This window comes from Hemiscyllium ocellatum, chromosome 49 (assembly GCF_020745735.1).
Source record: "Hemiscyllium ocellatum isolate sHemOce1 chromosome 49, sHemOce1.pat.X.cur, whole genome shotgun sequence".
Lineage (NCBI taxonomy): Eukaryota > Metazoa > Chordata > Chondrichthyes > Orectolobiformes > Hemiscylliidae > Hemiscyllium > Hemiscyllium ocellatum.
Genome location: NC_083449.1, coordinates 7444704 through 7471763, shown reverse-complemented (window position 1 = coordinate 7471763; position 27060 = coordinate 7444704). Strand labels below are relative to the sequence as shown.

The 27060-nt window shown below is 42.2% G+C and overlaps 1 protein-coding gene across 1 annotated transcript; it reads right to left on the bottom strand.

Moving 5' to 3' along the window:
• Positions 1-15370: 15370 nt before the first annotated feature.
• Positions 15371-16030, bottom strand: LOC132837312 (histone H1-like). Its single transcript, XM_060856983.1, has one exon. It carries the CDS (start codon positions 16028-16030, stop codon positions 15371-15373), a length of 660 nt encoding a protein of 219 aa, XP_060712966.1.
• Between the last annotated feature and the right edge of the window lie 11030 nt (positions 16031-27060).

Genomic DNA, 27060 nt, shown 5'->3' with positions numbered 1-27060 from the left:
CTTGAAGAGAGGAATTACATTTGCCTCTCTCCAGTCCTCAGGCATGACTCCAGTGGAGAGTAAGGAAGTAAAGATCTTCGCAAGTGGCGAAGCAATTGCATTTCTCATTTCCCAAAGCAGCCGAGGACAAATCTGGTCCAGGCCTGATGACTTGTCAATCTTAATGTTTGACAAAACTTTCAGCACATCAGCTTCCTCTATCTCTATCCATTCCAGCAAGCACACCTGTTCTTCAAAGATTTTATTCACTACAAAGTTTGTTTCTTTCATTAAGACAGAAGCAAAAATCTCATTTAGGGCTTCCCCTACCTCCTCAGACTCCACACACAAATTCCCTATGCTATCCCTGATCGGCCCTACTCTTTCTTTGACCATTCTCTTATTCCTCACACAAGTGTAAAATGCCTTTGTATTCTCCCTAATCCGTTCTGCCAAGCCTTTCTCGTGCCCCCTCCTGGCTCTCCTCAGACCATTTTTGAGCTCCTTCCTCGCCTGCCTGTAATCATCTAGAGTTGAGCTTGACCCTAGCTTCCTCCACCTTATGTAAGCTACCTTCTTCCTTTTGATGAGAAGCTCCACCGCTCTCATCATCAAGGTTCCTTTATCTTACCCCTTCTTGCCTGTCTCAGAGGGACATATTTATTCATCACTCACAACAACTGTTCCTTATTCTTATTACCCCTTGCAAGCGGGGCAGACACAGAGAAAAAAAACTTTGCTGACTTGAGAGTTCAAAAGGACACTAGAGAGAGACTATTTTAGTGCTGAGGCTGTTGGTGCCAGTAGAAAATTAACTCTTTGTGCTTATCTGCTATGGATTGAAATTAATTGCATTTTGGGACTTTATGATGATATTGAATAGCCACTACCAGTTATTAAGTACAAACTCTTTGAAAGGTAATATTGATGATGCCCTAACTTACTTGCTGTTCTTGCAGACCACTCTACAGACCTTACAGACTGCCCCACTGTCAATTCTAACTAGTCAGATCTTACGCCTTATATGAATTTCAATCAAAAACTTGAAAAGAAGGCACGTTTAATTTGTGACTAATTAATCATTTTAGATACAACCTTGCAGTAATATTTCAGCCTCAGGTACAGAATGATTCTGTGTTCAAGATAAAAGGCAGCAATCTGCTCCCAGCTTAAAATTATTCTAAACCTAATATTGAGAAGATTCTGACACAATCTGTCAGGAAGCCATTTTATGATCAAAAGTTTGCCCTCCTTGTTAAAAAGCCATTTTGTAAAACAATTGTATCAGACATGTGAGCTGTGCAAGGTTACCTTATGACATCTCCCACATAAGTTCATACAAAGAAGTACCAGCCTAAATTATCTCACGAGCAGATGCTTAACTCAGCTAGGTATGTAAGGCCTGTAGGAGTGATCAGTCAAGTGCACACAAATCTGTCAATTAACATTTCTTCCTTACGAATTATTGTCTTTCACTGTTATCTGTCTAATTAAGAACATGCAATGCTTTTGTAAACTTTTGTATAAAGGAGGCCACTTTTTATCAGTACATCAGAGTAGCCTGCTGGGGTACTTGAAGATCTGGTACCTACTCTCCTAGGTTATTAGAGCCTAGTTAGTTTAGCTTATAGGTATCAGTGTTATGTTGTAACAGCGATGCTATTTGTGAATAAAAAGGATGACTAAAATTAAACTAAACTGTCTCTCAGAGGTTTTTATTCCAGACTTCCAAAGAGTACAATTTCTGGGACGAACCGAGAGAGAGAGAGAGAGGCTTTATAGGTCTGAGTCCACAAGGGATTCCCTGGCCCATCGCAAATCTGTACTTTAACAATTTGAGGCAGATTTGTTTCAGTTCTTGAGTGTATATTTTGGACAAGAATTCAGACTTTCCGGTTTCAAAAGTGTGCAAATGTCAATGAGCTGTGAATGGTGACATTTGTTCAAACTGGACACGTACATTTGTGTGAAAAAAAAACCAAACATATTTTCTCTGTTGTTTGAACATCTCTCTCTCAAATTGAGCTCAATCCAATCTGCTCTGACAGTGGAAAGGATGTTCTTTGCTCTGACAGCAGTAACATACCTGCTGTTTGTTAGAAGCAGCTGGTCACACTTGGCTTCGTACAGAGGGAATATTACATTGTCTTGGTCCTTCCAGTATTTGCCTGGAGAAAGACAGAAGAGAAATCCCCTGTAAATCATGATCTGCCAAGTTTGACCATCTTTAACTGATCAACGCAATATTTTGTTAATAATCATGAAGATATTGCTTTTAAAGACAGACATCCAAACAGATCGACATATCTTATTCTATTCTTGCTCCATGCCTGGTGATTTTTCTTTTTGTTAATTCAATGTCAATTCAGTGAGGTCCAGAAACTAACCAATAACTGTACATGTCCATGACAATGCAAGCGGGGCTGGGAATCAGTTTCATTTTTGAACTATTCGCATTAATTCCTACTTTGTGAATGACAACAACACTCTCACATTTTGCCCTTCTACGCCTTTCTGAAATTACTTGTGTATTCACATAGCAGTGACTCACTGGGACAGAATAACATGGATCCATTGAAATGACAGTGCACGTAAGAGGTCTGTTTGTCCTGTCTTGTCCATTCCAACCCAAAGACACCAGAGGACATTCTAATTCCACCTTCCTGCACCCAGCCCATAATCCTGCAGCTGACAGCACTGTCCATTTCTGCAACCTGAATGTACTTCTCTAATTTGTTTGTGTCAGTCTCTGTTTCATGGATATTTAAATGTATTTATCAATTTGTATTTGTCAATTTCTTCTGTATGAATATTTAAATGGAGTTATCCATCTCGACTTGTAAATATCAAAGTACAGCTATTAATATGTATTTGTCAGTCTCCACAATGTGAATGTGTGAGTTTATTGACCAGTCTATCACTGTCAGTTCCTGCTCTGTTAATCTGAGAATGTCAGTAATAACCTGTCCCTGTGAGGTTGTGAATTGTGAATAGGCGAATGCATTTATTAACATATACCTGTCAGTTTCCATCAACGTGAATGTGAGAGTGCTGTTATCAATCTGTGCCTGTCAGATTCTGCTGTGCGAATGTGACTGTCATTTTTAGTCTCTACCTGTCATTTTGTGAAATGAGCAAGTGATTGTCAATCAGTGTGTTGCTGTCAGTTGCAATGAGAATGTGTGACTGTAGTTATCAATCTGTACCTGTCAGTTTCTGCTCTGTATCTGTGGCATATCAATTTATTACTGTCTGTCTTTGCAATGTGAAAGTAAATTGATCAATCTTTCCTCATTAGTTTCTGTTCTCTGAATCAGAGTCTTTAGTTGTTAATCGGTACTGTTACTTTTGGTTTTGTGAATGTGTAAATGCATTAATCATTCTTTATCTGTCATATTCTGCTTTTGAGTTTTCCTGAGAGTTTAGTTTTGATCTGTCCCTGTCAGAATGTATGTGCCAATCCATACATGTCAGTTTTTCTGGCTGAATATGAGTGTGAAATTGTCAGTCTATCCCTAACCAATTCTACTGTGTGAATATGAGAAATTCGGAAGCAACTCTTCCTGTTAGTCTCTGCAATGTGAATATGTGAGTGCATTTATCAATATTTCCCAGACAGTTTCTGCTCGGTGAGACAGTGTTGTGATCAGTACATTCTGCCCTATGAATATTTGAGTGTCTTTATCAAATTATACTTGTCAGAAAATTTTCTCTGCATATACAGAAGTTTAGCAGTCAGCTTCATCAATGTGAATATGTGAGCACAGGTTTGAATCTATGCCTATCTGTTTCTGCCAAGTCAATATGACAGAGGTCAGTGTGCACTTGCCAGGCTGAAGATCCTGTTTCAAAACTGTATGGATTCTAATTCTAACTAAAAGACTATCCCTGAAAGTTTCTGTTAGATGAGTTATTAAATATAAATTGATTAGTTATTAATCTCTCATCAGTTTCTGATTTGATAATGTATGAAAATATTTATCAATCTGAATCTGCCATTCTTTGTAATATGAATGTGTGAGTACAGTTACTGTTGTATGCCTGGAGACATAGGAGTGGAGGCTAGGAAACTTGGGGAAATAAATATTGATATCTTGAAAACAGTCCACATGCCAAAAGAGGGGGTGCTAGAGAAGTTGAAGAAAACATAAAGGTGTCTCAAACTCTGTGACCAGATCAAGTATATCCCATGATGTTGTAGGAAGTTGTTTTGATAATTTAAATAAATGACATTGTTTTCTTTCTTTATTTGGAATATCTCATATTCTGTCAATCTATCCCTGTCAATTATTGCAATATGAATGTGTGGCTGTGGTTGTCAAATCTGTACCTGTCAGTTTCCATGTGAATATGTGGGTGCAGTTATCAACCTCAGTTTCTGCAATGTGAATGAGAGTATAATTATCACTCTCTAGCTGTCAGCTTCTCCGACATGTGATGTTAGGTATCGAGCTCAACCTCTGTTAATTTCTGTCATATGAATGTGTGAGTGTCATCATCAATCTGTCCCAGTCAGTTACTGCAATGTGAATGGGTGAAAGTAGATATCAACTTGTAACATTTCCACCATGTGAATATGAGAGTGCAGTTGTCAGGTTTTGCTTGTCAAACTGAGTATTGTTATTGATCTATACTTGTCAGATTCTGCTGTGTGAACCTGTGAGATTAGTTATCAAACATTACTTGTCAGTTGATGCAATATGAAACTGAGTGTTGTTGCTCATCTGTTCCTGTCAGTTTTTTGCATCATGGATATGATACATTTGGGATCAAACTTTCTCTGTCAGTAACTACCTCTGTCAGTCACTACAATGTGAATGTCAGGGTGTATTTACTAATTTGTTCCTATCAGCTTCAGCTTTGTGTATTTGAGTGTGCCGTTATTGTCAGTGTCTGCTATGTGAATGTGTGAGTCATTTATCCTATCAGCTTCAGTGTTGTGAATATGCTTCCCAATTTGTACCTGCCTGTTCGGATATGTAAATATCATCCTCGATTTCTCCTTGTCACTTTCTGCTATATGTGTTACAGTGTGCAGTTAGCAATCTGTACATGCACTTTTCTGCAATGTGAACATCAGAATATAATTACCAATCTGACTGCTCTGTAAATGTATAAGTACAGTCATCAAACTGTACATGCCAGCTTCTGCTTTGTGACTCTGAATTTAGATATTAATCTACGCCTGTCAATTTCAGCTATGTGAATGTCTGAGTGCTCTTATCAATCTGTACCTGTCAGTTTCTTCTCAGTGCATTTGTTTTGTGTCATCGATTGTGTAATGGAAAAGTAAAGGGTTTTCCAACTCCTATAGTGCAAACTCGAACTGGCAGGAATGATACCATGGGCTGTTCTTCAGGATGTCATCAGTTTTTCCTCAGTGCATAGCTACATACTTTTGTGAATAATGCTGAGAAATGGATAGGTGTTACATTCCTGTGTCGAAAGGAAAGGGGAACAAACAAATAAACTGTATTGTAGCTGACTGACCACAATGTTCCTGCTACAGGAAAGAGAATTGGCTAGTTCACTTCATTATTCTATTGTGAGTATTACATAATCCTGCTCTGTGGTGTGACGGTGCAAGCCATTAGCAGTACTCTCCTGATGCTCTATGGTGCCAATGAGGAAAGTGAAAAGACTTGTATTTTGTCATACAGTGGAGAAGATTTAAATCATACAGGCAAATTTATTGAACGGGGTTGATCACTTCTTGCAAAAAAAAAGAGAATTTACAAATTACAAGATTGGGTAAATTTCTTTGTTGAATGAAAGGGTGATTATATTGATGATATGACATTCAATTTTTTTGCTTTTTTGTGATATTTCATAGGGTGGGGAATTTGGGATTCTTTGGAGAAGATTAAAGTGAATTTGGAGACCAAGTTACATGTTTTTTAATTAATAAAAAATTAATACTGGGCAGTGTGAAAATGTAATTTCTATCCCTGCAAGGTGAATATGTTGAGAATGATGTGGAGATCAAAGTGGGGTTGGCAGCTCCTCTGAATGGGATTAGTTGCTTGTTTTTGTGTAAACATTTTGTATATATTCATTTCTGTTTCCTACAGTGTAAATGTGTGTACATCGCTGTTAGTCTCTGTCTCTTGGGTGTTGATATGGTGGTTCAATCTGAATCAGTCAGTCCCTTTGCATGTGTGTTGTGTGTGCTCAGTAATTATTCACTACTAGTCACATATGGCTGTTGACGTCATGTTTTTGCATAATTTCATTGTTTATCCGGTTTGTGACATTTAAAATGCCCTTTTAAAATGTAAACTTGATTGAGTACACCAATTGCCTACTTCAGACAACCGGTCAGCTTCAAAAATGCTGTGAATGGCAGTGGCCTATGAATCATATTAATTGAAACTGGGAAGATGTCTATGGAGAATGCAGAGAAAAAAGAAACTGGTCTTTCCGCAGTTGTGTCTGACTGTTTGCTTGTTTGAATATATCTCTGGAAATTGAGCTCACACTAAGTCTGATCCAATCTGCTCTGTGCCTGTGGAAAGGATGCTCTCTGCTTTGACAGTGGTATCATACCTGCTGTTTGTTTGAAGCAGCTGGTCACACTTGGCTTTGTACTGTGGAAATATGACATTATCTTCGTCATTCAAATGGTTGCTTGGAAGAAGACGGAGGATAATACAGCTGTAAATTAGCATAAGCCACGTTAGGCAAGATTAAACCGATCAGTGTGGTAGTCAGTTAATAATCATTAAGGTATTTTTAAATCTAGCAATTCAAACAGGTTTCGATTCCACTCTTTCCCTGAGTTGCTCCTGGTCTCTTTTTCTTTTATTTGCATCTTTGCAACAATTGGGTGAGATCCAGAACTAACATCCGCACACCTCCATGAATGGGAATTCCTGAGGCAGCTGCAATGCTGACATATATCAATAGCAAGCTGCCAATACACTAAATGTTGAAGGAAAGAACAAGGGACGCTATGTCTAATGTTTTACTCGAAACTTCAAATCTGTTCACACTAACACGTGTCCTTTATACGATTGTCACAAAATTATGGACTGTGTTTCCATTATTCACCGCCCGATATCAACAAACAGCGTGAAACAGAAGCCAAATAGAATTTCCATCTGTATTCAATGTCCAGCTCCCAACACACTATCTGTTGAAAAACAAATACTGGGCACGATTTCACATAGCTGGAGACATTTATCCGATGCCTGCTATGTTTATCCTTTACAAGATTATCACATCTGATTCTACTGTCCTTTATTGCAATGTCTATTTGCAACAAACAGCGTAAAACAGAAGCCAAACAATGAATTTCCATCAGTGCTTAGGGGATCAAGAACCACAAGAATGTCCCACGCTTACGCTCCTCTGGTCAGGAACAATCAGCTTTGGGGAAGGGGCAGCAGCGCGCTGCTTCAGGTTGCAGGAATAATCATTCACAATAAACTGAAAGTGCTAACCCCAGAGCCAGTGTGGGGGATTAGGATCAAAGCACAAATGTTACTTCCAAAAAAAGGAGAGACTAAATGAGCTTGGATTGTTTTTTTTTCCTTTGAGCAGAGATGACTGAGGTGGTGGCACATGATTGTGGTTTGAAAGATTATGAGGCGGATGGACAGGGTGAATGTGGAGAACTGTTTCCCTTGTCTGAGCGATCAATCACAAGTGGTGATTGGGTTAGGATATGGTAAAGGATAAGGATTCTCACTATGGTGTAGGCTAAGGGTTAAATATATTGAGGGAAGATCCTTTCACTCACCAAGTGGTGGAAATCTGGAAGATACTGCCTGGGAAGGCAGTGGAGCCCAGAAACCTTAACCTTGAAAAAGTATTTGAATGAGCACTTGAAATGTCATACCATTTAAGGATATGGGACAAGTGCAGGAAATTAACAAACCTTCAGTGGTAGTTATTGTGGGTGCAGACACGATGCATTGAAGGGCTTTTCTGTGCTGTATGAGTATATCCATGTCAGCTTTTGCTCTGTGTATCTCAGGGTGCAGTTATTAATTTGTACCTGTCAGTCTTTGGTTTCTGACAATGTAATTGCATTTATCATATGCCACCTGTCAAGTTTTTGCTGTGTATATATGAGATTCCTGAAGAAGGGCTCACGCCCGAAACGTCGATTCTCCTGCTCCTTAGATGCTGCCTGACCTGCTGCGCTTTTCCAGCAACACATTTTCAGCTCTGATCTCCAGCATCTGCAGTCCTCACTTTCTCCTATATATGAGAGTCTAGTTATCAACCTGTAACTTTCAGGTTGTAGAGACATACAGCCTTTGATCTAACTAGTGCACACTGACCAGATACCCTAAACTAATCAAATCTCATTTGCTAGCATGGAGTCATAGAGATATATAACATAGAAACAGACTCTTCGGTCCAACCCATCCATGCCGACCAGATATCCCAACCTAATCTAGTCCCACCTACCAGCACCTGGCCCATATCCCTCCAAAATCTTCCTATTCATATACCCATCCAAATGTCTTTTAAGTGTTGCAATTGTATCAGCCTCCAACACTTCCTCCGGCAGTTCATTACACACCCGCACCACCCTCTGTGTGAAAAGGTTGCCCCTTAGATCTCTTTTATATCTTTCCCCTCTCACCCTAAACCTATGCCCTCTAGTTCTGGACTCCCCGACCCCATGGAAAGGACTTTGCCTATTTACCCTACGCATGCCCCTCATAATTTTGCTAACCCCTCAGCCTCCAACGCTCCAGGGAAAACAGCCCTTATCTGTTCAGCCTCTCCCTATAGCTCATATCCTCCAACCCTGGCAACATCCTTGTAAATCTTTTCTGAACCCTTTCAAGTTTCACAACACCTTTCCAATAGGAAGGAGACCAAAATTTCATGCAATATTACAACAGGGGCCTAACTAATGTCCTGTACAGCCACAACATGACCTCACAACTCCTGTACTCAATACTCTGAACCATAAAAGAAAGCATACCAACTGCCTTCTTCACTATCCTATTCACTTGTGACTCCACTTTCAAGGAGCTATGAACCTGCACTCCAAGGTCTCTTTGTTCAGCAACGCTCCCTAGGATCTTACCATTAAATGTATAAGTCCTGTTAAGACTTGCTTTCCCAAAATGCAGCACCTCACATTTATCTGAATTAAACTCCATCTGCCACTTCTCAGCCCTTTGGCCCATCTGGTCCAGATCCTGTTGTAATCTGAGGTAACCCTCTTCACTGTCCACTACACCTCCAATTTTGGTGTCATCTGCAAACTTACTAACTGTATCTCCTATGCCCGCATCCAAATCACTTATGTAAATGACAAAAGTAGAGGACCCAGCATTGATCCTTGTGGCACTCCACTGATCACAGGCCTCCAGTCTGAAAAACAATCCTCCACCATCACCCTCTGTCTTCCACCTTTGAGCCAGTTCTGTGTCCGAATGGCTAGTTGTCCCTGTATTCCATGAGATCTAAAATCAGTGTCCCATGGGGAACCTTGTGAAAAGCCTTATTGAAGTCCATATAGATCACATGTATTGCTCTGCCCTCATCAATCCTCTTTGTTACTTCTTCAAAAAATTCAAACAAGTTTGTGGGACATGATTTCCCACGCTCAAAGCCATGTTGACTATCCCTAATCAGTCCTTGCCTTTCCAAATACATCCACATCCTATCTCCAAGGGTTCCCTCCTACATCTTGCCCACCACTGACATCAGGCTCACTGGTCTATAGTTCCCCTTCTTAAACAGTCACACCATGTTTGCCAACGTCCAGTCTTCCGGCTCCTCACTGGTGACTATCGATGATACAAATATCTCAGCAAGAGACCCAGCAATCACTTCTCTAGATTCCCACAGCCTGGGTATTTATACACCTTTACGTTTCAAGACATCCAGCACTTCCTTCTCTGTAATATGGACATTTTGCATCTATTTCCCTACAGTCTATATCTTCCATATCCTTTTCCACAGTAAATATTAATGCAAAATACTTTTCTAGTATCTCCCCCATTTTCTGCGCCTCCACACAAAGGCCGTATTGCTGATCTTTTAGGTGCCCTATTCTCTCCCTAGTTACCCTTTTGTCTTTAATGTATTTGTAAAAACCCTTTGGATTTTCCTTAGTTGTATTTGCCAAAGCTATCTCACATCCCCTTTTTGCCCTCCTGATTTCCCTCTTAAGTACACTCCTACTTCCTTTATACTCTTTGAAGGATTCACTTGATCTATCTGGTGTATACCTGACATATGCTTCCATCCCCCCAACTGGCTTGTTTGCCACCACGTCTGCCCCCACCAATGCCACTCACTTGCATTCTGCTGACACACCCCCACGCATCCACTGTCCTCATCCTCACCCCCCAGAACCCTGAGGAGAACACCACCCTTGCTCATGACTCCCATTCCCCCATTCCCCTCACCACCACACCCACTCCTATTACAGGCTCCGACCCTACTCCCAGCTCCACACCCACACAAGGTACTAGCTCCCAGCCCTGCCGAGTTTTCACCATCCCTCCAGACCTCCCCCTCACTGAGGACAAACGATCAGTCCTCAGCAAAGAACTCACCTTCATCTCCTTCTGCCCACGTATCAATGAATTTAATACACGCCATGACATCGAACACTTCTTCCGCCGCCTCCATCTCAGAGCTCACTTTCACAATCAGGACTCCTGACCACCTTCTGAGGACCCCTTTGCCCATCTCAAACACGCTGCATCTACCTGGAAACCTCGTGCTGATCTATTACCCGCCCTCAATCTCTTCATATCCAACTGTCGTCAGAACATTAACCACCTCAACCTGTCTACCCCCCCCCACTCCAACCTCTCACCCTCACAATGCGCAGTCCTCCAATCCCTCTGCTCCAATCCCGACCTCACCATCAAGCCAGCATATAAAGGGGGCGCAGTGGTAGTCTGGCACACTTACCTCTACACCACTGAAGCCAGACGCCAACTCGAGGACACCTCTTCTTACTGCCCCCTCAACCAGGACCCCACCCCCCATCACCAAACCATAATCTCCCAGACCATACAGAACCTCATCACCTCAGGATATCTCCCACCCACAGCTTCCGACCTCATAGTCCGGGAACCCTGCACTGCCCAGTTCTACCTCCTTCCCAAGATCCACAAGCCTGACCACCCTGGCTGACCCATTGTCTCAGCATGCTCCTGCCCCAGTGAACTCATTTCTACCTACCTCAACACTGTCCTATCCCCCCTAGTCCAGGAACTCCCAACATACATTTGAGATACCACCCACGCCCTCCAAGACTTCCGTTTCTCCGACACCCAATGCCTCATCTTTACCATGAATATCCAGTCACTCTACACCTCCATCCACCATGACCAGGGCCTCCAAGCCCTCCATTTCTTCCTCTCTCGACGTCTCCAACAGTACCCTTCCACCGACACTCTCATTCATTTGGTTGAACTGGTCTTCACCCTTAACAATTTCTCCTTCAAATCCTCCCACCTCCTCCAGACCAAAGGGGTAGCCATGGGCATTCGTATGGGCCCCAGTCATGCCTATCTCGTTGTTGGCTATGTAGAACAGTCCATCTTCGGTAATTACACCGGCACCACCTCTTCCTCCACTACACTGATGACATCATTGGTGCCACCTCGTGCTCCTGCGAGGTGGTTGAGGAATTCATCAACTTCACCAACACATTCCACCCTGACCTTAAATTTACCTGGACCATGTCTGACACCTCCCTCCCCTTCCTGGATCTCTCCATCTCCATTAATGACAACCGACTTGACACCGACATTTTTTACAAACCCACCAACTCCCACAGATACCTGGATTACACATCTTCCCACCCTACCTCCTCCAAAAAATGCCATCCCGTATTCCCAATTCCTCCACCTCCACCAGAAGGACTAGTTCCATTACAGAACACACCAGATGGCCTCCTTCTTTAGAGACTGCAATTTCCCTTCCAACATGGTTAAAGATGCCCTACAATGCATCTCGTCCAAATCCTGCACCCCTGCCCTCAGACCCCACACCTCCAATCGTAACAAGGACAGAACGCCCCTGGTGCTCACCTTCCACCCAACCAACCCATAAACCAAATCATCTGCCAACATTTCCGCCACCTCCAAACGGACCCCACCACCAGGGATATATTTCCCTCCCACTCCTTTCCACCTTCCGCAAAGACCGTTTCCTCTGTGACTACCTGGTCAGGTCCACGCCCCGCTACAACCCACCCTCCCATCCTGGCACATTTTGCTGCCACCGCAGGAATTGCAAAACCTGCGCCCACACCGCCTCCCTCACCTCCATCCAAGGCCCTAAAGGAGCCTTCCACTTCCATCAAAGATTTACCTGCACATCCACCAATATCATTCATTGCATCCGTTGCTTCCGAATCAGTCTCCTCTACATTGGGGAGACTGGACGCCTCCTAGCAGAGTGCTTTAGGGAACATCTCTGAGGCACCCGCACCAATCAACCACATTGCCCTGTGGCCCAACATTTCAACTCCCACTCTGCTGAGGACATGGAGGTCCTGGGCCTCCTTCACCGCCGCTCCCTCACCATCCAACGCCTGGAGGAAGAACGTCTCATCTTCCGCCTCGGAACACTTCAACCCCAGGGCATTAATGTGAACTTCAACAGTTTCCTCATTTCCTCTTCCCCCACCTCACCCCAGTTCCAAACTTCCAGCTCAGCATTTTCCTCATGACTTGTTCTACCTGCCTATCTTCTTTTCCACCTATCCACTCCACCCTCCTCCCTGACCTATCACCTTCATCCCCTCCCCCACTTACCTATTGTACTCTATGCTACTTTCTCCCCACCCCCACCCTCCTCTCATTTATCTCTCCACCCTTCAGGCATTCTGCCTGTATTCCTGATGAAGGGCTTTTGCCGGAAACGTCGATTTTACTGCTCTTCTGATGCTGCCTGAACTGCTGTGCTTTTCTACTAATCCAGTATTTGAGTACGAGGAGAAGATGCACCTCACGATTGGCGGTCTATGTCTTCAGTTCTATGCCTGGTCGACTCGAACCTGGGTCCCTGTTTTCTCCGATTTCAGATGACAGTAAATGAGGCTTTCTGCTGTCGGTGAGAGATTTTCAAAATGAACCGAGATCAAACCACAGCAGCTGCAGGACTGAGATGGCAAATATGGAGCTTTTTGCTGATGTCAGAACTAGTGCCAAAGGACTGGGCGACATTAAAATATTGTCTAAAGATGATTAATATGCTCACCCGGAAGAACATTCTGTGATGTTTAATCAACATACCGGAGTGTTTTTGAAATGTGAAATGGAGAGATTAATTGCATATTGCAGTTCTTGGCGCTTCTTTTGTGTTTCTGCCAGTTCTTCAGGTCCAGAAAAGAAAATGTAGAAAGGGATAGATGCGGTTAGGTAAATGGATGAGCAAGAGAGATTGTCTGAAGAATGATTTGAAGATGCCGGTCTTGGACTGGGGTGTACAAAGTTAAAAATCACACAACACCACGTTAAAGTCCAACAGCTTTAATTGGAAGCACACTCGCTTTCAGAGACATCCATCTGATGAAGGAGCGGCGCTCCGAAAGCGAGTGTGCTTCCAATTAAACATGTTGGACTATAACCTGGTGTTGTGTGATTTTTAATTTTGTCTGAAGTACATATTTGTAACCGAATTAACAAGTATTGATGGATTCTCCTCTGAACAACGTCATCTTTTTCAATGTAAAACATACTCCGTTGTTTGTAAATCGGCGGGTTTTTCAAATTGGAAAGAAAGTTGTTGATGATTTGGCGCTGGCTTCAAGAGAAGGGAACGTGCCCTCTCTACTCACTGTCTCTTGGGAGTACATTAAACACCAGTGATTTTTTTTTCCTCTCGTTTGCTGCTATTTGCTCAAGTCAGTCTCTAACATTTGATTATTCCAGAAGCTACAAGCCCCAGTTGGGATGTGAGCCCTGAGTGTCACCCCCGGGAAACAAAAGAAGTGCCCCTTTTCTGACAGATCCACATTACAAACTGATTTTTCAATTCCAAAACTCCGCGCGGGTTCTGTTGGTTGGTAATGATGATTGAATGATCTAAGTGAGGTTTTATGCTGTCAGCTAGAAGCTTTCAAAATGAACCAAGATCAAACCAGACTGGACTGGAATAGTTAAATTGGAGCTTTTGCAATAAGGGAGCACGATATTGAAATAATATCTAGGGGCGGTGTTCGTTATTAATGCGCACACGGATGCGCGAACGTTCATGAAATCCTGACAAGACTGAATGAGGGCATTCGGCCCATCGAGTCCGAACCTTCTCTTCGAAGAGAATCTCGAATCTTTTAAATAGCTTCTGGACTCGGTACCCGAAAGAAAGATTGTGTGAACAGGACTTTTATAATCGAAAAACAAATTAATGACTCAGTACGAATGCGTTGTTTTCTGTACAACAGCCTTCTCTGATCTACATCATGGCGGGATTTTCAAGTGTGAAAGACTTGATGATTTGGCGCCATGTTTTCCCGCCTGCTTTCTCAGCAATAACCATACAGTTACAGCTGGTGGGACACCAAAGGAGACAATGAGGAGAGAGGAGATTTCATCCGGAATAAACATTCCCCGACCTAATATATTGCGTGAAAATTACATAACATTCATGGCAATGTACTAATCACTGCTGCTGAAAGCCGTGTGTCTTCCAACTAACCCTCCGCTCAGGTGGTAGTGGAGGGCTCAATCCTAACACACAGAATTTATCGCAAAAATTTAGTGTGATGTAACTGAAATTATACATTGAAAATTTGATTGTTAAGCCTTTCATCTGTTAGAATACCGTGATAGTTTCACTTCTTTCATGTGTAAATCATAAAACCGTTCTTTATAAGTTGCATTGTCGGGTTAGATGTTAACAATGGTGATAGCTAGACAATATGTTGAAGCTGTTGGCCCCCAGTATTGTCTGTCTATGCCATGATGTTTAGATTGATTCTAAGCTAAAAAGTGAGCTAACCCGAGAATGCAACTTTTTAAAAAAAGGTTTTGTGATTTACACATGAAAGAAGTGAAACTATCACAGTATTCTAACAGATGAAAGGCTTAACAGACAATCATATTTTCAATGTATAATTTCAGTTATACTACCACCTCCACTACAACCTGATGAAAGAGCGACGCTCCGAAAGCTAGTATGCTTCCAATTAAACCTGTTGGACTATAACCTGGTGGGTGTTATGTGATTTTTAATTTCACAATATTCACACTCGTGACTCGGTACAGTTATAAGTCGCGAAGTGAAATAACCAGATGGAGATCAATAAACCTTCCCTATGTAATGCCTTCCCCATTCACAGGTCTGCGCTCTCGTAAACCATGGCATGAATGTTTATTTGATTTATTCAGATCAATTAGAGTCTAATGTAGGTCTGCGGTCGGCGCCGGGACAGGGAACATTTGATCCGGGTTCAGCTTTTTCCTGGGTGGCTCTGATAAGAGCTTTTGTGTTCAGATGGGTATATATTACACCGACTGGTTAATTTCTTTGCTGCTGTCTTGGTCACTTTCGCTTTGGGCTTGGCCTTGCTTTTAGCCGGTTTGCTGAGGGGTTTGGGGGCTTTAGGGCCCTTGGTCTTTTTCACCTTCTTCACGGGAGTCCGTTTCTTTGGCGCTGCTTTGCTCACCGCTTTCTTTGGCGGTGCCGTCTTCTTGCCGCTCGTTTTCTTGGCCGGTGATTTCTTCACGGCCGCTTTCTTGGCGGCCGCTGATGTTCCCGCCTTCTTTCCCGCTTTTGCCTTGGCTGGATTCTTAGGGAGTTTGAAGGAGCCGGAGACGCCCTGGCCCTTGACCAGAACAAGGGAGCCGTTCGCCAGGCACCTCCTGATACTCATCTTAATCTGTACCTTCCGCTTCTCCACATCGATCCCTCTTCTCTCCAGCGCCTTCTTTACAGCGGACAGAGACGTCCCTTTGCGATCCTTGATATCCCCAACAACCTTCAGAATCAGCTCTCCCAATCCGGGACCGGGTGGTTTTTTCCTGGGAGCCGCCACCTTCTTCTTGGGAGCCTTGGCTTTGATGGGAGCGGAGGCTGGAGGAGCCGTTTCGGCGGCTGCACTGTCGCTCATGTTGAGAACTCTGGGCTGAATCTCTCTCTGGGTCTGAACTGGGTCAGCAATGAAGCTGCTGGCGGCGGCACTGAGCAACTTCAAGGCAGCGAGCGGACGGCACAGGGACATCCTGCTGTCAGCTCCCTGATCCTGCTGCCTCTCTGTGTTTCTCTAACGGCCTAAACTCTCCGATTCCTCTGAAATTCCGCATCTCCAGAGAGCCAGGCTGGATCGCTCCCCACCCTGACACGGGAAGGTTTGCGACTGAAAAGTTTCCACTCGAATAGATGGCTCCGCTGTCGAGTTAAACGCATTTTGCTGCCGCACAGATCGAGCTTTTTGAGCTGAGCGCTGACATTATCGGTACTTTTAGACTGAAATCTTGAAATCAACAAATACATTGTCTTAAATTCTACCTTTGGAGTCTAGTGGGGGAGCCGGGGAATAAGTTGAATTGAAAATGTTTTTGATTTTCACAAGAGAGACCCAAACATATCATAATATTCGCGGACACACAGAGTTACGTTCGACTAACCGTCCGCCCTTTTCCGACAGTCTCTCTGACACAATATTCACATTCACACAGTCACACGCCAGAAATATCACCAAATGTGACTGTGGAAGGATAGAATTTCTACTTTCAGCCTTTGCTCCGGTGTCCAGGGAGTTAGTTGTAGTTTTTCTCCTCAGTAACTGTTACACTCTCATCAGCTCCACTGTTTACATCCTCAAAGATGGCCAGTTGGTTTGTCAAGCTTAGAAGACAGAACAGTGTGCACTGGAAAAGGTCCTTCATATCCATGCTGACTCTATCGGATCCTGAATACTGCTTTGTCAAATGCTTCACAATTGAAGCTTTCATTTTGATTTTTCCCCGCAGGATGACTTGTTTATAGTTCCCAATTTTATACCTACCTCCCTTTTCCATTGGATTGCTTACACTAGTTAGCCCCCAATCTGTGTAAGTTATTGCAGAGCTTATAGGTCTTTTCTTTGGACCAAAAACTATCTTGAATAGCCGTTTCAAGTTTCACAACATCCTTTCCAAAGGAGAGAAACCAGAATTGCACATAATATTCCAAAAGTGGCATAAACAATGTTCTGTACACTCACAATGTGTCTTCCTAAGTTACATGCTCAAAGCTCTGACTAGTAAAGGAAAACATATCAAATGCCTTCTTTGCTATCCTATCTAACTATAACTCTACTTTCAAGAAACAATGAATCTGCATTTCAACGTCTCTTAGTTCAGCAACTCTCCACAGGACCTTAATATTAAGTGTGTAAGTCCTGCCTTGATTTGCCTTTGCAAATTGTTGCACCTCATATTGATTTAAATTGAACTCAATATGCCACTCCTGGGTCCAATAGCCCATCTGATTGAGATCCTGCTGTATTCTGAGGTAGCCTTCTTTGCAGGCTACTATGCCTCTAAGTTTTGTGTAATCTGCAAACTTATTAACAATAGGTGCAACTTCACATCCAAATCATTCATAATAATGTGGAGATGCTAGTGTTGGACCGAGGTGTACAAAGTTAAAAATGACACAACACCAGGTTATACTCCAACAGGTTTATTTGGAAGTACAAGCATTCAGAGCATCGACACCTGATGGAGGAGCAGCACTCTGAAAGCTTGTACTTCCAAATAAACTTGTTGGACTATAACCTGGTGTTGTCATTTTTTAAACTAAGATCATTTATATAAATGATGTAAAGCAGTGGACCCAGCAGTGATCCTTGTAGCACATCACTTGTTGCAGGCCTCCAGTCTGAACAGCATCCCTCCACCACCGTCCTCTGTCTTCTACCTTCAAACAAGTTCTGTATCCAAATGACGAGTTCTCCCTGTATTCCATATGATCTAATCTTGCTAACCGCTTTCCCATGGGGAACTTTGTCAAATGTCTTACTGAAGGCCATATAGATCACATCCACCACTTTGCCCTCATTTGTCCTCTTCCTTGCCAATTCAAAAACAAACTCAGTTGAGTTAGCGCTACATGACTTCTCAAGCAGAAAGCCATGTTGACTACCCCTAAAATAATCGTAGCCTTTTGAAAAGATGTAAATCCTGTCTCCCAGAATCACCTCAACTGTGTGCCTACTGTCGATGTTGCACTCACTGTTCAATAGTTTCAATAAATTCTTGCCTCTTCCTAATTCTTCCTTCGGAATCTACTCCTTTCCCCTTCCTATATAGTTCGTCCCAGTGTTTACTCTGGCTGGTCCCTCTCGCTTTTGTGAATATCGTGCACTCTCTCCAAGATATCCTTGATCTTGGCTCCAGGGAGGCAACACACTATTCTGATTTCTCGCTGTGGCCAGAGAGACGTCTGTCTGACAAAGAGGTTCGAGTTTTGTAATTTGTAAAAGGAGGACCTTCCAAATCGCAACTATTTCCATCTAAAACGAATTAAGGCAGCTGACGTAGGGGAACAACGCCTTGATATCGGACAAGTTCCGCTCCAAGGCACTCACGATCCAGACATGGAAATAAAACCGCTTTCTTTCACTGTCACTGGATCAAGACCCTGGAATTCCCTATTCATGGCATTGTGGGCAGCACATGGACAACAGCTGTTCCAGAAGGTGGCTCACCACCGCCTTCTCAAAGGCATGGAGAATCAATGCAAGGCTCAGCCAGCGACATCCACGTTTCAGGAGTGAATAAACTAAAACAGCTGGGGTCTCTCGTTGTGGCATACAATACATCACAAGGTTTCTGTCTGCAGCATAAATGACACTAAAATCTGTCATCCACGACAAACTAAACCGAGTCCCGATGATGTTATTGCACACCTGGTCTGACTTTCGCACGGCCCTCCTGACCCAGAAATAAACTCTGACACTGTGATTCAAGACTCTCTCCATCAGTTATTTTCTGCTTTCGTAAGAATGTTCCATTTATTCCATCTCTCTGTATATTACTTTGAGTAAGGAGTTAATATTTGTGGATGAGGGGTCAGCGGGATTAAATACCACAGTTAACATTCAATCTGACCATATGTTATCGAATGGGGGAGCACAGAGAATGGGCCGAATGACCGCCAGCTTCTCCGCTCCCTGATCAGATTGTGAGAGAGCCGGAGGGAGGAGTTATTAACATGACCCGGGAATGAGCTCCATTGGAGCTTCATAAAGGGACAATGACCCACAGTCCCAGTTCCTTTGGTCAAACTGGGAAAAAAGGGAATTGGGGAAATGACCAATTGCTGTTTGTATCTGGGACTCATTGGGTAAAGCAGCGCATGCGCGATGATTGATTCTGAGTAGAGGAGCGCATGCGTGAGGCCCTCCCCCAGCGCTGCCACTGAGGAGCATTTACTCAGTGAGTGCAAGAGGTTTGTTTGAAACAGACCGCAATGGAGAGATCAGCGCCCAGGGAAGCGAGGGAACAGCAGGCTCCTTCCAGCAGCACATCGGGATGGGAGCCTGGGACACAGAGGGGGCTCCGAGACCGGGATTGATTCGGGGTGAGTTCAGGGAGAACCGGGGGCTGTTTGTAAGAGGCCGAGCGGAGCAGGAACTGGTCCCGGAACTTGGAGTGAGCGGGCTGGGGGGAAGAGAGAGGCCTTTCTCGGGCTGTGTGTGGGCCTGCTGAGGGAGGCAGAGCGGGAAGAAGCTGCTGTGGGACATTCTTGTGGTTTGCAATCCCCTAAATACTGATAGAAATTCATTGTTTGGCTTCTGTTTCCCGCTGTTTGTTGCGAATAGACATTGAAATAAAAGATAGTAGAATCAAATGTGACAATCCTATGAAGGATAAATATAGCAGGCACCGGGTAAATGTCTCCAAGTACGTGAAATCGTGCCCAGTATTTGTTTTTCAACAGTAAGTGTATTGGGAGCTGGACATTGAACTGTGGAATCATTACATTTGTGGAGCTGTGCATATGTTGGTTAGTTTATTTTTATCTCAGTAAAACGTTTTAGAATTTGGGAAACAGAAAAAGACTAGAAGGAGCTCAGGGAACCAGAATCTACACTGTTCACAAACAACAAATTATAGTGATCCTGACTAAATATTGCATTGATCATTTGATGTCTTCCTACTCAGGTGCTAGTGATGTACAGGAGCTCTCTCTTTGGTCTTTCTCCAGGCAAATATTTGATGGATCAATCCAAGGGTGACCAGCTGCTTCTTGCACCCAGCAGGTATGTCACACTGTCAGAGAGGAGAATGTCCTTTCCACAGTCAGAGTGGATTGAGTCAGACACACATTGAGCTCCATTTCCAGAAGTACACATTAAATCCAAGAGTTAAACACAACTGACTGTCTCTAAGTCTATATTATTTTGTCCTGTTCTCAGTGCTTACCACCTCAGTGACAGTAAATTCCATTATTCAAAACCAATTATCATTCATAAGATTAGAAGCAGGTTAGACTGTATGCTTATCATAAATATATATTTATGAGCTGCATTAACTTCTTATGTAGATTTGGCATTTTTAAATTTACAATCAATTAGAACAAACCGATCATACTGTTACATGGTTATAACAAATATATGTATGAAGTGTATATTTGAGTTCAGATGTAGAAGCAATGTTGAACATTTATGAGTAACTGAGCAGGACAAAATTAGTCTTTTGATAAACAGTTGTCCTGTACAAAGACTAATCAAACAATGTAAATTTCAAATGAACCTCTTGGTCAAGCCTTATCTACAGAGGGTGCTTCTAGAGAGGTTGCTTAATGCTCATTCACATATGTACATACACATCTGTCTCTGTCTCTCTCATTCTCACTCTCAGCCTGGTGTTGATGAAAACACACTTTATGCACGCTCCCATTCTGGTTGAGGGCCTGAGTAATGCAGAAGCGTTTCCAGACTTTCTAACTATATGAAACACTGATTGTTAAGACATTAAACCCACCTCATAAAGTGTATCAGATCATGACATGCAGAACTGGAATCACATAGAGGCATACAGACAATGTTGGTGTTATGTAGACCAGTACCACTCTTCAAAGTGATACAGATTGGCAGCACAACAGAAAACTCACTCTCACTCAGCCAGTTAATGATAAAAGGGAAAAAAAAATGCAGTTTAGGCCCACAACTACTTCCAGATATGGACGGTCATAAATTGACTGACCTAATTATTAATCGCTTCAGAAGATATTAGTATTAGATGTTACATTATTGCAGTGCCCAGCAGCAACCGCAAAGGCTACTGCACACAAAAAATGTAAAAAGAAAACTGAGATTAAATATAATAAAATTCAGAGTCTTGGCAAAGATAAGTATTGAAACAACATGAATCCCTCAATCACACAGGTTTATCAAATATTGAACGGGTTTACCCTACACCCTGCTGAAAAAACACAACTGAACATAGAACGAGAATGGCATCCATATACTCGACTTGTCACTGCACACAAGAACAAAACTGGCACTATAGGTATTCAAAGGCCAATAACTACATAACTAATCTCAAATTGGCATTTACACCAAGACACTGGCAGTAAGTGAATGAAGATTACAATCCCAACAATTAATGGAAACTAATATGGAGAACAGATAAAGAATAGAATGTCCCAGTGCAGACCCAGTAGGCTGAATGGCTGTACCAATTCTGTGATTGAGTCATAAATTACAAAATGCGTAAGAGATTAAGGCCCAATCTCAACACCCTAAACACTATTGTCACAGATTGATTCACAGTCACAGATTTTTCTTTTCTAATTAATTGATGGGATAGGGGCATCACTGACTCACCCAGCATTTATTGCCCATCCCTAACTACCCATGCAGCCACATTGATGTGGGTGTGGAGTCACATGCAGGCCAGACAAGGGAAGGATGGCAGTTTCCTTCATTCAAGCGCATTACTGAATCAGATGAATTTTTCTGGCAATCAGCAATAGATTCATGGACATCATTAGACTCTTAGAATATTATTGGCTGCCAGAGAATTGATCAACTTTGGTATATAAGAGTTGAAAGTGACTGGAACTCATTGAGAACTTCACTCTCACAGTCACACAGCAGAAACTGGCATGTATGGATCAAGTCCTAAACTCTTGTATGGACACAACCAAAACTGACACACATTGATTGATATCTGCTCTCACATACTCACATTGCAGCAACTAAAAGGGAGAGAACAATAATCATGAACACACATACGACAGGTACAAGTTAATAACTGGACTAACACATTTGCAAAGCAAAACCTGGCAGGTACAGCATGATAAATGAATTTGCACATTTATAAACAAGAAGCTGATAGGTACAAATTAATAACTGCACTCTCAGATGCACAGAGCAGAATCTGACAGGGGCAGGTTGGTTAATAACTCTCACATACAGGTGGCAGTAAATTCCAGAGAAAGATTGATAACTACATTCTCATATTCATAAAGCAGAAACTGACAGGAATAGATTGATTATGCTCCAAATTTCAAATCACATAAATTGATGTGTACACTTTGATAACGACTCTCTCATATTCACAGGGCAAAAATTGATAACAAAACAAACATTAGTGTAAAATTCGCAGGTCTGGCAGCATTTCAGGTCTAGTAACCAGTCTTCAGAACTGATGGTGGCAAAGATAAGGCACACAATGTGGTCTCCTCAATGTTGGGGAAACTGAGTGTAGATTGGGTGTCCACTGTGCAGAACACCTACATTCTGTCCAGACAAAAAGACCCTGAGCTTCCAGTTGTCTGCCACTTCAACACACCACCCTGTTCCCTGGCCAAGATCTCTGTCTCAGACTCACTACAGTGCTCCAGTGAAGCTCAGTGCAAGCAGGAGGAACGGCACCTCATTTTCTGCTTGGGATCTCAACAGCCTTCTGGACTCAATATTGAGTGCAACAGCTACAGAGCTTGAGCTCTCCCATATCATTACCCAAAACCCCACATATAGTTAACATATAGTTAACATATAGTCTGCAAATATACACCACCAATTGTTAGCCACTAACAAGCCTTATTAATAGGCTATTCACCCACTTAGTCTGATAGTTATCCACTCCTTTGTCTGTCCTACTGTTCTTCTTTCTTTGGATTCTATCTCCATCAGTCTTTTACTCATCACCCTTCCATCCACCCTATCTTCTGTATAAAAACTAACATTTTCCTAGCTACCCCCAGAAAATACTGATGTTTGAATACGCCACCCAACAAACTCAAGAACAGCTTATCTGCTATCAGACTTTTGAACGTACTACTCAAATTTTAAGGCGAAAGTGGGTACTATAGGTGCTGGAGATTAGTCAAAATTAGAGTGGTGCTGGAAAAACACAGCAGATCAGGCAGTATTCAAGGAGCAGGAAAGTCAATGTTTCGGACATTCCTGATGAAAGGCTTTTGCCCGAAACATCGTTTTTCCTGCTCCTCGGGTGCTGCCTGACCTGCTGTGCTTTTCTAGCACCAATCTAATCTCGCTCAAATTTTAATGTTACTCTCTCTCTCTTTGCACCTTTAATACTGTATTGCGGCATCTGTTCTATTACCCTGATGCATTTTGTATGATATTATCTGCCCATAAAGTGCACAAAGCAATACTTTCCATTGTATCTCAGTGCATGTTACAATAATAAATCAGATCAAATCAAATGGATAACTACACTGTCAGAGAGCAGATTCTGAGAGGTACAGGTTGATAACTACAGTCACACAAAATGACAGGAAAAGATGAATAAATACACTCAAACACTGACATTACAGAGCCTGAGAGGGAAAGATTGATAACTAAACTCTCTCATTCACAAAGCAGAAACTGATAGCAACAGGAGAAAACTCAGCTCACACATTCACATAGTATAAACTGGAAGGATTGACAATTACACAAACATATTCACCAAAGCAGAACCTGACAGCTATAGATTGACAACAATATTTATGTATTCACACAGCAGAGTCTGAAAGATACAGATTGACAGTTACACTCACTTTGACAAAGAAGAAAATGACAGGTAGAGAATGATAACTGTACTCCCACATTCACATTGCTGAAACTGACAGCTACAGTTTGATTAATGCACCCACATTCACAGAGCAGAAGCTGATGGGTACTGATCAATAACTGTATTCACATATTGACAGGGAAGAAACTGACAGGGACAGATTGGTATTTACATTGTCATATTGATATAATAGAAACAGATTTATAATGACACTCGGTGTCAAATAGCAAAACCTGACAGATACTGTTTGATAATTGCTCTCCCATATTGATATAGCTTAAACTAACAGTTAGAGATGAATATTTACATTCTCACAGAATAAACTGATGGGTATAAATTGATGACTGCATTTCATATTCATACAGCAGAAACTGACAGGTAAAGACTAATATCGCATTCTCATAGCTGAAACTGACAGATTTAGGTTGATAACTACACTCTCAGACGCATAGCAGAGACTGTTAGGGATAGATTGGTAAAGCAAACACGCACATTCGCAGGTCAGAAACTGACAGATATATATTGATAACTGAACTCGCATATCCACATCTGAGAAATACATAGGGACTGATCCTATTTATTTATAATGTATGAAATGTATTTATCAACCAGTCCCTATCAGTTTCCTCTATGTGGATACATGAGTTCAGTTACCATTCTGCACCTGTCAGTTTATGCGATGTGAATATATGAATGTAGTTATCAGTCTGTCCCTTTTTGTCTCTGTGATGAGAAAATGTAAATATATTTACCAGAGAGTGACAGGGACAGACTGATGACTGCATTCGCTCACATATTTGTACAGATTATACGGATTGATAATTACAGTTTGATAATTACACTCCGATATTCACAGAGCAGCATTTAACAGGTACATGTTGATAATTGTCCTCACACATTCACTGAGCAGGAACTGACAGCTCTGCATAGATAAGGAAACTTTCATGTCCAGACATGCACTTGTATTAGATTATCCCATTTTTAGAGGTGTTGGTTAGTATCTGGTTCTCAGTGAATTGTACAGATTTTTTTGATAGTCACCAAAGAGCAGCTAAGGCCAAGAATACAATAAGCCCTGTGGTCCTGTTGGAATTGCTGTCTTGAAGGGAAAACAGCAAATAATTATTAAATTATTTCATTGACTTAATGTTGATTTACAGATGATGTCTCTTCTGCCTTCCTCCAGACAATTACTTGAAGGGCCAAGACAGTGTGACATGCCCTCGACACAAAGCCAAGTGTGATCAGTTCCTTCTAACAAACAGCAGGTATGTTACTGCAGTCAGACTGAAGAACATCTTTTCCATAGTTGCAGAGCAGATTGAATTAAACACACATTAACTCAATTTCCAGAGAGAAATTTTCAAATCAAAAGTAAAATATCATGGAGGAATTAGATTTTTTTTAGCATTACAGTGACCCTCCCAGATTTTATAAACCTCTATAAGGTCACCTCTCAGCCTCCAACACTCCATGGCAAACAGACCCAGCCTCTTCAGCCTCTCCCTTTCACTCAAACACTCCAACTCTGGCAACAATCGGGTAAATCTTTTCTGAATGTTTCAAGTTTCACAACGTCCTCCCAATAGGAAGGAGACCAGAATTGCACACAATATTCCAAAAGTGGCTGAACCAATTACCTGTACAGCTGCAACGTTATCCTTCTTCATTATCCTATCGACCGGCAACTCCACTTTCACGGAACTATGAACCTGCACTCCATGGTCTATTTTGTTCAGCAATACTCCCCAGGACCTTACCATTAAGTGTATAACCCCTGCTTTGAAGTGCCTTTCCAAAATGAAGCACCTCAAATTTATCTGAATTAAACTCCATTTGCCACTGGTCAGCCCAGTGGCCCATCTGATCACAATCCTGTTGTACTCTGAGGGAACCTTCTTTGCTGTCCACTACATCGCCAGTTTTTGTGTTATCTGCAAACCGTTTATGTTCACATTCAAATCATTTATAAAAATAAGGAAAACCAGTGAACCCAGCACTGATCCTTGTGGCACACCACTGATTACAGGTCTCCAGTCTGAAAGGTAGCCCACCACAACTGTCCTCTGTCTTCCATGTTCAAGACAATTCTGTGTCCAAATTGTTAGTTTCCCCCGATTTTCATGTGATCTAACCTTGTCTACAATGAGGAAACTTGTCAAACATCTTACTGAAGTTCATATTGATCACATACAGCACTCTACCTTCATCAATCTTTGAGGCAAAGAGATGTACAAAACAGAAACAGATCCTTTGGTCCAACTCGTCCCACCTGCCAGCACCCGGCCCATATCCCACTAAACCCTTGCTATTCATATATGCATTCAGACGCTTTTTAAAAGTTGCAATTGTACTAGCTTCCACCACTTCCTCTGGCAGCTCATTCCATATGTATACCACCTTCTGCGTGAAAACGTTGCCACTTAGGTCTCTTTTATATATTTTCCATCTCACCCTAAACATATGCCTACTAGTTCTGGATTCTCCCACCCCAGGGAACGTAACTTTTCTATTTATCCTATCCATGCCCCTCATAATTTTATAAACCTCTATAAGGTCACCCTCCAGTCTCTGATGTTTCAGGGAAAACAGCCCCAGCTTATTCAACTTCTCCCTGGAGCTCAAATCCTCCAATCATGGAAACATCCTTGTAAATCTTTTCTGAACCCTTTGAAGTTTCACAACATCCTTCTGATAGGAAGGAGACCAGAACTGTATGCAATATTCCAACAGCTGCAACATGTACTCAATACTCTGACCAATAAAGGAAAGCATATCGAACGCCTTCTTCAATATCCTATCTACCTGTGACTCTACTTTCAAGGAACTATGCATGTGCACTCCGAAATCTTTGTTCAACAACACTCCCTAGGACTTTACCATGAAGTGTATAAGTCTTACTAAGATTTATTTCCCAAAATGCAGCACCTCGCATTTACCGGAATTAAACTCCATCTGCCACTCCTCAGCCCATTGGCCCATCTGATCAAGATTCTGTTTGTAATCTGAGGTAACCTTCTTCGCTGTCCACTATGCTTCCAATTTTGGTGTCTTACCTCCTTTGCTCACATCCAAATCATTTATGTTAATGATGACAAGTAGTGGACCCAGCACCGATCCT